This window comes from Salarias fasciatus, chromosome 7, assembly GCF_902148845.1.
Source record: "Salarias fasciatus chromosome 7, fSalaFa1.1, whole genome shotgun sequence".
NCBI lineage: Eukaryota > Metazoa > Chordata > Actinopteri > Blenniiformes > Blenniidae > Salarias > Salarias fasciatus.
The window spans coordinates 20,363,547-20,375,885 of NC_043751.1; the positions used below are offsets into that span (position 1 = coordinate 20,363,547).

At 41.5% G+C, this 12,339-nt stretch overlaps 1 protein-coding gene across 1 annotated transcript; it reads left to right on the forward strand.

Moving 5' to 3' along the window:
* Positions 1-1,394: 1,394 nt before the first annotated feature.
* On the forward strand, positions 1,395-12,331 carry map2k1 (mitogen-activated protein kinase kinase 1). The gene is made up of 11 exons (XM_030095404.1): positions 1,395-1,674; positions 8,786-8,996; positions 9,602-9,748; positions 9,895-9,972; positions 10,140-10,191; positions 10,776-10,900; positions 11,024-11,231; positions 11,331-11,395; positions 11,480-11,538; positions 11,775-11,820; positions 11,912-12,331. The coding sequence occupies exons 1-11, from the start codon at positions 1,592-1,594 to the stop codon at positions 12,023-12,025; spliced, it is 1,188 nt and encodes a 395-aa protein (XP_029951264.1). The 5' UTR covers positions 1,395-1,591; the 3' UTR covers positions 12,026-12,331.
* Positions 12,332-12,339: the final 8 nt, after the last annotated feature.

Below are 12,339 nucleotides of genomic sequence, written 5' to 3' on the forward strand. Positions count from 1 at the left end.
GTTAAAACCTACTTAATTACAAGGACAAGTCCGATGAACTGAAGATACAAAGTACTCTTGTCAAAACCTGCTCAGTGTCTTTATATATATATATATATATATATATATATATATATATATATATATATATATATATATATATATATATATATATATATATATATGTACATATATACTGATTATGCTGCAAATATTCAACACTAAAAATGTTTCAATAAATTGTTGTATATAACAAACCTCATTGACCTGGTACACATTAGAATCAAAAGCGTCCCTCAAATAATGTGTAGCTCTTGCTCCTGCTCTTCAGAAAATCCAGACATGTAAAAATATAACCGTACAATACATTAGATTCCAAAAGGTTGCAAAAAGTACAGTAAAAATAAAACTTCAATCACTGGAAATGTAAATGTACAATGACATTAATTTCATTTTAATAACAGCTTGATAAAACTAGTATTTAAAATGAGTTTGCTGTTAATGCAGATGGAAGTCATCCATCCTATTTGACTGGAACACAGGGTTGTGAGTGGATGGGGGCAACACCTCTCCATCACAGATCCAACAGAAAACCAGCCTGTGGGAGGTCGGTCAATCGGAAGATAGGTAGGTATTTTAGGGAGAGCCACACTTGTCAAGAGAGATCATTCAAACCCCAACCACATACAGTATTTGTAACATTTAAAGATGTCCTAAACCATGAAATTGCTACTCCAAACACATGATCCCTCTTCTAAAATCCTTTTTTAAAACTGCAAGTGGGGTCAGTCACAGTCTTCTTCTCAGTTATGTCAGTCACTGTATTAAGTTTTCTTCCAGTCGTGGAAATATAGAAAGGAAATAAAACTAGAATTTATGAATAGCCAATATAATTTTTGTGAATGGGAAGCATTTCACCAAAGTGATAAAGATAGATGTAAAAATATCTGGGTTTTGTTTGTTCTACCATCATGCTGTTTATTCTTTTGTTTTCATGTTTAATTCATTGCTGATTTGTTTTGGACGCAGGCCAACTGAATTGAAAAATGTATAGAAATATGTTGGAGAAATATGCACTATACTTAACTTTTAGCTATTTATATATAGCATTGCAAGGCAAGATGAGGAAAAATCGCACCATCATAACAATTAAAAAGCTTTTTTCCCAACTAAGCAGTCTGAATATTAAACAGAAAATAAAATGCAGGTAAGACAAATATTTCAAGGACTCTAGGCTTTCTTGATTTGCTTGATTTCCTGATAATTGTGAGTTTGTTCATCGTCTGTCCATGCCGGACGAACTCTGAATGAGCAGCTTCCTGTGGTCGTACAGCGCCGGTACCACACATCGCCAGCAGGGGGCGTGCCGCCACAGCCTCAGTCACGCTGTCCGGAAGACCGATGTAAATATTTTCGTGACGTTTCATTCACATCCACCCATTAAGAAGAATCGGATCCTCTGCAGCCCCGCAGCGCCTCACACCGCTGCTGTTTCCTCCCCTGTCAGTGCCGCTCAGACCCGGCCGAGTCCTCCCGAACGCCGCAGATCCTCCGTCTGCCCTCCGTGCGTCCGTCCACACCGCTGCGGCCGCACGAGCTTGCTGAGCAGAAGATGCAGAAGAGAAGGAAGCCAGAGCCGATCCAGCTCAACCCGATCCCCGATGGGAACGCGATCAACGGCACCGGAGCCACCGAGTGAGTGTCTGCGACCACCTGCTGCAGATCGATAATCCAATTAAGTCTGATTCATGACTGCAGCTAGTGTGTGTGTGTGTGTGTGTGTGTGTGTGTGTGTGTGTGTGTGTGTGTGTGTGCTTGTGGAAGTGCGTGTGTACGTGCGTGTGTGTGCGCTTGTGCTTGTGCGCGCGCGTGTCTTCTGTTGATCATTGTTTTGTCTTGATTCCACTGATTGATACATGAAACGTTTGATCTATAAAAAGACCCCCACATTGGTGCAGTGGTTAGCACTAATCCCTGGGTGAGACGGTCCCAGGTTTGAGTCTGGACTGGTCCTGCTGGGATATCTGTGTAGGGTTTGCATGTTCTCCCTCTGGGTACTCCAGTTTCCTCCCACAGTCCAAACACACACATTTGAGAACAATGTGAATCTAAAGGTGTGATTGTGTTTGATCAAATCAAGACAGTTGGTGATTAACATGACTGTGCAGCCCTGACCGGCACCTTAAAATAACACCATGGAGAAAACAATCACAGCTTGAACTGATAAGGTGACATGAAATTTAGACTACACCTTCATGTTTATTTCACTTTTATTTACATTTTTTTCTTCTTCTTTTTAGATAAATTAAAAGAAAACAGCAAAAAATAAAGGAATCTTCAAGACATGAGGATAAGTCTGAATGTATGCGTGGTTTTTTTACCCTGTGATAGAGACATAGATCAGTGGTTGACATTACAAGAACTTCCCTTGTTTGCTCAACAGAGTCCTTTTGCGTTGAGTTTGCATGTTCTTCATGTGCCTGCATGGGATTTCTGCAGCACGTAGCTTCCCCCCACAACTTAAAAAAGGAATCGCTGGCTCTAAATCTGCTGTAGAATTGTCCCTTGCTGGTTGTTAGTTCTGTGATTGACTTCTAACTTACACTTAATGTTTGTACATGCAACATGAAACTATATACCCGAACATGCATTTTGAAGGTCCAGACACATTTTATTTGCTGCAATGTGTTAAAAAACTGATCTTTCGGTTGTAAAACGTATATCCATCTTCTCCAGGGTGAAATGTTTTGTGTTCTCAGTTTGGATAAAGCAAATATCAAAGCTGCAGAGATTGTGCTAATGCAGGAATAATAAGCACTTTTCTCATGTTTGTATTGTTGATGTGCTTCTACATCCTGTCTGTAATCTTCAGCTCCTGCATCCTCCTCATTGTGTTCGGAGACTCTCGCAGCCCACTTTGTGTGGACAGTCATTAGTCAGAGTTTGCCCTTTACACGGAGGCAGCGTGGAGAAGGATATTTCTGTGTGTTGGCCTGCTCCCACCACCATTTGATGAAAACAAAGTAATGGAGATGTAGAGCTGTTGTGACACTGCGCTCCAGTTCTCAGTTCACACAGAAAATCTCCAGTCAGTCCTGCGACCAGCTCCATCAGTGGAGATGAGGATTACATAACATCTCCTCCATTGTGATGGCTCTTTTTCTCATGTGTTGAAGAGGCACAATATATCAGTGCTTCATTATTAGATCACACATCTGAGGGCCATCTGTGTCTTTGGCAAGGAATTACTTCAAAAACCCAACACGGCAATGCATGGTTTATATAATTTTGCGTTGTCAACAACAGTCCGGAGAGGATACTAGAAACCTTGAGCGATGTGGGGACGCAGAAAAGAGTCTCCAGTGTTTTTCTTCTGACCAAGAACCCAATAAGACAGATATTTAGTTCATGTCAGAGGTTTTCAAAGTGTGGTGTGGGCACGACTAACCTGACGGGCACCAGAGAACTTTGAAACACATCATTATTAACATTTGCAAATAATATTCAATAAGAAGCACCTTAAAAAACACTGTTTATAGCCTTTGGATCTCATAAGCAAATATTTCTAACATTATATAATACGGCAGATATCAGAGAATCTGCCGCAAAGACACCTGGTTAATGACAAATCACCAAAACGCTTCAACTATCCAGAATTTTTAATCTGAGAGTGAATAAAACCAACCAGCTGTTGAGATGACGGAAATTTTTCCACATCTGCAAGTTTGTTAGTCTGTTTCTGGTGCGCTCTTTTTTTGGTGGTGTACTGAGGGAGAGCGAGTTGTCTGTTTCTTTCTCTTTATCTCTCTTTATTTTTTTTGAAGGATAAACACTGGAAAGTGTAAAGCTCCATCGTAGGTGTAGAGATGGACAAGCAGGAGCAAGCGGCTGGAACGAGAACGCCCTCTGAACTAAACTCAGTGCTGAAGGACCCATGGCACTCTTTCCATGCGCTGAGGGCGCTTCAGTGCAGCACTTCTAGGAAAACACTGCTTGTTCTGAGGTGCAGGACTCAGAACAACAGAACGCCTTTCCAGCCTGCTGCCATGAGACTGTAAAACACCCAAATCTAACTGGGAATATTTGTACTTTTTGCCCACAATTGCATTTTATCATGCTTCCGTTTTTATTTTAGCATTCCTCAGCATTGATTTTTGTTGTTTTTTTTTTTAAGATCAATACATTATTTTCCCAGTCTGCAGTGGTCAGTATCAGATGTGATCCAAGGAAGGAAAGAGGCGAGGTGGTTTCATGGGCGGCAAAGTCTTTTTGATGCACACCTTTCTCTGTTTCCAGGCACCTAATTAGCAAATCATTTGTGATGCAAAAATACATGTGGATTTTTGTATGTTCGACCCAAATGTGTTTTCACTGTTTTTGTCATTCACATGTTATTTTATTCACTTATTTGTTTCTCTGTAGTCTCTTGGACATTAAAAAACACACACATTTGAGGTACAAAATTAGCTTTACTTACCTTATTCTTGAGTGTGTTATGTGGTCTGAACCTTTAAACCATGCTTTCTTTAAAGTTTTCTGGAAACACGTTTGAATTTAACCTAAAAAAAAACCCGCATTGTGACTTCCAGCTATTCTGGTATGTGTGACAAAAAAAGATAAAGTTTCTGCTCCTCTGTTGCACGTCTACACACAGTTGCTAGGATACAGGTGCACCTTTTGTAGTATTAAAGTGTTTTTTTTTTTTTTTTGAGCGAGGTAAGACTAAACTAAACAGTTGTTAGACATTCAATATAACTTCATGGCATGATAAATTATTACATCACTTTCATATTTGCTGCAAATCAATCAAAATGAAAACCTTCATGAAAATATGCTCGTTTGTTTATCGCTGCCTTGATGAGATGACATTTGCTTTGACGGTTCGTTTAATCTCTGTAAATTTTGCACCACTCCAGTGAAGCATCCATCACATTACAGCGTTTTATCAGATTTATCAAAAAACCAAATATTCGCTCATGTAAGCTTTGCATAACAACCAACATTCCTCTGAACTGGTGAGAGTAAAGCGGAGGAAAAGCAATTTAGGTAAAATATTCCTGTTAACACCTTTTATTATTTCCTTATATTGTCTGAAAAAGTCAAAGACTGAATGTGATTAAGAGTAATTTATTGTTTGACATGATATTTTAGTGACATTTTTCCTCTGCATTTAACTCATCCCTGCAGAGAGCTCTGTGGCATCATTTCAGGTTTCAGGGAACTTTGAGTCCTCATTCTCTGCCAAACGGCCTCCACTTCCTCGTGGCGTGTGATTTGTGTGGAGACCTGCAGATCTGTCAAATCCTTACAGTCCAGGAAAGGAAACAATTATTCTTGATGAACTGGAATTGGGTTTTTATTGCTCCACATACGGCAGAGCAGGGCTGGATCACTCCTTCTGTACTGTTTTAAATTCACCCCAAAAATTATCCCTTCACTTCAATTCCAGTCTTTTCTTTTACCATCATGTGATTCTTGATTTGCACCTGCTCACCTGATCCCTCATACTAGTATACAATAAAAACCCTGCTGTTTCCTTTCAGCTGGACCCTTTGTGTGCAGCATTCTGCCTGGTTTCAATCTCCTGTCTCTTTATTACATTTGGCCGCCTGGCTTTTCTTTTTAGCTCCTAATGGTTCCTTACCTACTGTAGCAACTCCATCCACAGCTCCATACCGCTCCTTTTCTTTTTTTTTTTTATTGCATTACTTTTAATCAGAGGTGGATCATCTGAGCGTTTGATCAGTGTTGCACTTGTATGTTTTTTTAGTGCCATGTAGGCGTTACAGACCGCGATTGTTTTTCAGCGTCAAGGTGGTTTTGCGTCTGAAGTGCTGCACAATCAAAAGCTGCAGAAGAGAGCAAATCCACTATCTCTTTTTTTTTTTTTTTATCAATTTATGTAATCCATAATGCTGTAAATTCACAATTTTCACTGCTGTACAAGTACACTGCCCAATGTTGATGTGTGAAACATAGAATTTTTCATAAATCTATGAATTTATCCAAAAATATGCTTCCGATACACATGCACGTACTTAGAGTCACACAATGCTCCTTTTAAATTTGTGTTGCTCACTGCATTATGGAGTTTTGTCACAAAGGCTGGACAGTCCTGCTGCAGTTATCTGAGAATTTTTCTGTTATACGATGTATTTTCTCAGTCAACCAATTATTTTGTCACTGGATATCAAAATGGAGCTTTAAAAAGAAGGAACCGGATTACACAGATGGAGATTAATTCCTCATATCTTTCTAATCTTCTCTCAACTGTTCTATAAACAGAAACTTAAAGGAAACGATTCTGACACCTATTTTTTCTAACATGTTTCAAAAGTGAAACATCACGAGTTCCTGCAAACTGACACAATCCCATATCAAACCTCTGCAGTGGTGCCCAGATGCTTCACAAACTCCTTCATAAACTCAAATCACACTTTGTTAAAGCTCGGTGATGAAGGGCCTTCAATCACTACAATACTCAGCCTAAAAGGAGCAATCCTACTGAGGACACATCCATCCAGATAAGAGGTGATGTGACAAACAGTCGTAGCCTCTCAATCCTCCCACGCGGTGTTGGTCTCACTATTCAGGTGTCTCTTAATTCAGGCTTATTAGACCGCTTGTCTGCTTGCATCTCTCAGACCTTTTCCACAGCAGCTGATCTGACGCCATGAAAGGAACAGGTGGTCCGGTAGATACCCAGGATCAAGAAGTTCTTTCATATATTCAGATTCCCTTTGAATAGTGTGTGCTCTTATCAAATCATTGTGGCAATATAGAAAACAAAGACGCCCAGGGATCCCTCTGCCTTGTTGCAGTATGTGTGACCTGTGGCTTATGGACTGTCTGAACTCCGTGTTTCCACGAGAGGATAATCTCACCCTAATGAGTGGCGACCTGAGGCGTTATGATTGGATACCCAAACTGCCTCGACATTATCAGGACCAGAAAGTCGGGCAACCATTTTTCACCCCCTAAAAAAAAAAAACTTCATTTATGATTAATCTACTGTGGTAATGTCAAAAACCATTCTGAATATAAGTTTTTAGGGCCGTTAACTTTAATTCCAGCTATAAAAGTTGTATGATACTGTTTCAATAGTGTCTGAAACAGAGAGTCTGCCAGTTGTTTGGAATAGAGTAAGAGGAGGATTCATGTTTCCAAACACATTTGAATGATCACATTATTGTGGGTAATTTCTACCATGACACAGGATGATGGGATGCTGACAGAAGCCAGCAAATGTGTTGCATAATGGTCGTGGATGAGCTTAATCCAATCGATGAGCCTCTTACTGAAACCAGACCGTTGCACTCTGGTAAAAAAGAAATGCCATTCCAGCCCGCCAAATGCTTTCTGAGAATGAAGTGGCTGGCAGCCATGGCGGGAAGAGAACTGAATGGCCCCGCGCAGTGCCAGCCGGGCACGGGGTATTATCAGAGGGGCTCTGAGAGCAAATAAATGCAACCTGCTCTGGATCGACCTCTCAGCAGTTTCTGTTGGCTGATTGTGTAGACAAGATCCCGTCATGACATCAGTCCAGTTTACAGTGTGTTGTTTTAATCTTTGTTCATTGCGTTTTGTAAAGGTCAACAGATGTTTGTTCATATCGTATTGTATAGCTTTGTTATGCTGTAAAAAAAATGCTAAGAAGGCCAGTCTTCTACAAATATTAACAATTCAGACACAAAGCATGTTCGGCATGAGAGTTTGAGGGGGAGCAATAAGATCCGGGCTTCTTGATGGAAGCCTCACAACTCGCTACATAAGAAATGCATTCCATTCAAAAGGTTCGAAAGCTGCAGATTTTATTGCAAAAAGAAGTTGTAGACCTCAGCAGTTACATAATCTGATTTTGTTTCACAGTATTTTAGTAGTATGGATCTGTAACAATGATTTCTTGCTTTAAAAAAAGATCTTGGAATAAATAATAAATAAACAAACACTTCTGCAGCTGCAGGCAAAAAAAAAAAATCATCTGATGGAGCTGTTGAGAAGCGTGTAGCTCAACACATTTTTCAAAGGACGTGTCAGCCGCTTTACAGCAAGTTGAACAGATTTTATGTTTCTCACATCCGAGCTTCTGTCCTTGGATGTTTAATAGACGGAGCACAAAAGACCCGTGTCGTGCTCGCTCCACACCCTTGCTCTTGGAAGGCGGGGGCTCTGCAGTCAACAGCGTTGCTCCGCTCCTTCCCACATATTGTGTGGACCATGTTCTGGGTTGCTCCTCGACTCTTGATTCTCCTGCCTCCTCCACCTCCAGCTCTTGTCGACAAAACGCCCACACCGCCCACATCCAGCTCAAACTCGGCTCCTCGTCTCCATGGATATGCAGGCCTGCCGTCAAAAATAAAACCACTTAACCCTCTCTTTACTGTGCGCAGAGAAGAGCATCCCTTCCTGCTCTGGCTGCTCTCCAGTGAGTCGTGATCAAGTGCATCAAATGAAAAGAAGATGATCATTAACAGAAAGCTCGTGGAAAACGATCTTCTCGCCGGATTTGAGAAGTGGCTTGCAAATAAAGAAAAACAGCGGAAATGTGTTTGAAGGGAAGATGTAATATGTAAATGTGAACAAGACATGCTTTAATCGAGTCAAATACGTTTTAGTGCAATCGGTGTGGTCAGGCAGAGAGCAGAAGGTCAGCAGAGGTTGGAAGTATTACCATGAGTGAGGGCAGAAATCCATCCATCCATCCGTACGGTACATGTACAACACTTGTGTCTCTGAATGTGTGTTTTATTCAGAGAAGGAAGCATTTTGTTGAAACATCTTTGTCTCTCGTTCGACTCTTTTCAAGAACAAACTTGGAGGCGCTGCAGAAAAAACTGGAGGAGCTGGAGCTGGACGAGCAGCAGCGAAAACGCCTGGAGGCCTTTCTGACACAGAAACAAAAGGTGGGAGAGCTTAAGGACGACGACTTTGAGAAGATCTGTGAGCTCGGAGCGGGAAACGGGGGAGTCGTCTTCAAGGTCTCCCACCGGCCCTCTGGGCTGATTATGGCCAGGAAGGTAAGCCGCAGCGCCGGGCTGCCGCTTTTCTGACTCTGAAAAGGTGATTTTTTTTTTTTTTTTTGCTTTCAAGCTGAGCAGCAGCGACAGTGATGCTCGCATTGTAACAAGTTGCATGCTGATTAATCATCTCTGTTACGTCTGACTCACATTTGTGCATACAGGTTATACTTCCCGACTGTGTGAATTAACTTCTTTTTTGAATGAGCCCACCGATTCTCTCTCATCTTATCATCTTTTCTGTCTTTTCTCTCACCTCCTCGAGCTCTGGCTTTGTTACTGAATGTGTTAAGTTGTTTTATCTTTATTACTAATGTGATCACAAACAGGAAAATAATACAAATCATATCTACAGTAAGGCTTAGCTCTCCTCTTTCTTTATGGGGGCAAATGTCTCTTCCGGGGTTCCAGTGTTGAATGTATAATATCCGGCCACTGCTGTGCTGTGTTTCTCTCTAACGAAAATATTAATAACAGTAATGAAAAAAAAGAAATCTAAGTCAATGTAATGTCCCCTTAAGGGACAGAAGCATAACTGTGTGTATGAGAGAGAGAGGGAGCGATATAAGAGCATGAGTAAAAACCTGAGGTCTCCTGTGTTCCAGCTGATCCACTTGGAGATCAAACCAGCCATCAGGAACCAGATCATTAGAGAGCTGCAGGTGCTGCACGAGTGTAACTCCCCATACATCGTGGGCTTCTACGGGGCTTTCTACAGCGATGGAGAAATCAGCATCTGCATGGAGCATATGGTACTTTTCTCTACTGTACTGCAGTGTTTTAATAGCCTCCAGGGACTGCGCTGCGCGAGTGTCCAACGTTTTTTAATTCCATGTACTCTGGCATGAAAACAAAGCCATCTTCTCGTCTTGTTTGATAAAACTTCTTTGGGATACAGGACGGCGGCTCACTGGATCAGTCACTCAAGAAAGCAGGAAAGATCCCCGAGCAGATCCTTGGCAAAGTCAGCATCGCGGTGAGTAGTTTCAACACCTCTCCCACATGTATTCACGTTCCAGCTGTTTCTATTGTTCATATAACAGCATTTGTAACCTGTGAAAATGTGCTGTTAGTTTTTTGCTTTTGCAGGAACAAATTATTTTGTACATTCATGGTTCTGATGCGTGATGTTGGTCTTCGCAGGTCATTAAGGGACTCTCCTACCTGAGAGAGAAACACAAGATCATGCACAGAGGTCAGACCATCCATTCATTTTCAGCAGTAATACTGCATTAAAACTAAAACTGTGACGTCGGTTCATTGATGTCTATGTGTTGTGTTGGTCTAGAGTGAATTTAGCAGGCAGGCAGCTCGCTTCCAGCCGGTCCAATCCTGTAAATCCAGGATGTAGCGTATCCTCAGTGCAATCATAAAATGCCAGATTGAATAGTAAGCACAACAGAAGCTGGAGCTCTTGGAAATTACTAAGTAAAAAACACAAACTGCCAAAACTTAAAATGACTGGACTGAAGCGGGTGCTACTCTGGCTCACTTCTGCCATCTAATGTACAAATGCCTTCCTTAAATTTTAGAGACTGTACCTTTAAATGCTGAACATAAATCCTGCAGTGAAAGCTGCTGAGCAGGTGACTTGATAGGATATGATTCGTATTTTAGTTTACAAAATATGAGGCTTCCTTTAAGATTACCTGCTGAGCAAAAACATTTAAAAAGGACAATTAAAATAACTGTAGTGACGTGAACATGTGAAGTGGAGTGATTCCAGTCAGTGAAAGAAGGCAGTGTTTTGGATTGATTGTGCATGTCCCTTTCTTCCAGACGTCAAACCTTCTAACATCCTGGTGAATTCCCGCGGTGAGATCAAGCTGTGTGACTTTGGAGTCAGCGGACAGCTGATAGACTCCATGGCCAACTCCTTCGTGGGGACTCGCTCCTACATGTCGGTCGGTTCAAATAAACAGTTTGTGTTTCACGCAGCTCTCGTTACCACAATTTAGCCAGCTTGAATGTTTCTTGTGTGTGTGTGTGTGTGTGTGTGTGTGTGTGTGTGTGTGTGTCTTGTGCAGCCGGAGCGTTTGCAAGGCACCCACTACTCTGTTCAGTCAGACATCTGGAGCATGGGCCTGTCCCTGGTCGAAATGGCCATCGGGCGCTTCCCCATCCCACCACCCGATTCCAAGGAGCTGGAACAGATCTTTGGCTTCCCGGTGGAAGGAGAGGCCGCCGCCAGCGAGTCCTCTCCGAAGCCCCGGCCCCCTGGGCGGCCCGGCAGCTGTGAGTCCCATTATTATTTGTCCCCCAGTTTAAACTTCGGCTGCTTGGTTAAAAGTTGAGCGGAGCTGTGAGACGTTTCAATTCACTGCCTTTCTCCAGCGTACGGCCCTGACAGCAGGCCTCCCATGGCCATATTTGAGCTGCTTGATTACATTGTCAACGAGGTGAGTTCATTTAAATATAATCTATATTGTCCTAATTTGCAAAATCGTACCCAAATAGTTTTAACTGGATGTTTAATTTTCCAGCCTCCACCAAAGCTTCCTGGAATATTTAGCCCGGAATTCCAAGATTTTGTGAATAAATGGTATGAAATGTAATTTTCTTCACATTTTTCCCCCAAAAGTGTAGAGCAGTGGTTTTTAACCTGAAGTTCAGAACCTACTGGGTATTCCCTGCTCAGACACTGACAAGTTTTGATTCTTAAAACCTAATAGAATCAAGAGAAGGAAAAATACCTTGAAAGATTGAGAACCACTGCTTTAAACCATCTAGTGGCGTTTACGCTGCATTACACTCAAGTTTCTTTTCTTTCCACTTCAGTTTGATCAAGAATCCTGCAGAAAGAGCAGACTTGAAGCAGTTGATGGTAAGTATTGTGCAACGAGTCATTTTCTTGCTTGAATGATTGCCTTCAATTTATTTTTTATATATATATATATATATATATATAAATTCAGGTGCACCAATTTATCAAGCAGTCTGAGGCGGAGGAAGTGGACTTTGCTGGCTGGTTGTGCAGCACCATCGGACTCAGTCAGCCTGTCACACCGACCCACGGTACCACAATGTGAGGCCTCATCAGGTCTTCTAATGACTTTGTATCATTAGTAAAAATGTGTTTATACAGAGTACGCTGTGTTTGAAGATTTGTGCAATCGATAGATATATTTAGAATACAAAACCTACATGCCAAGTGAAAAAATATGTAAAATAATTGTTTAGGCCCATTTGCAGGCCTGCTTGAAAAGCCATCTTTTTCTAAAGATCAAATATTAAGTGAAGATAATGCTGCTCAACCTGTGTGCTTGATACCCCCCCCAAAGTCTTTACAGTGCCAGAGTTTAATCTTTGTAAGCTTGTGTGAAAATAAATCAAGTCTTGTGAA

Bases quoted from the DNA above. Each gene is read 5' to 3' on its own strand.
- map2k1 (XM_030095404.1), top strand. From the start codon at position 1,592: ATGCAGAAGAGAAGGAAGCCAGAGCCGATCCAGCTCAACCCGATCCCC. The intron at 1,675-8,785 runs GTGAGTGTCTGC...ACTCTTTTCAAG, and splicing joins AACGGCACCGGAGCCACCGA to AACAAACTTGGAGGCGCTGC. The intron at 11,821-11,911 runs GTAAGTATTGTG...ATATAAATTCAG, and splicing joins CAGACTTGAAGCAGTTGATG to GTGCACCAATTTATCAAGCA.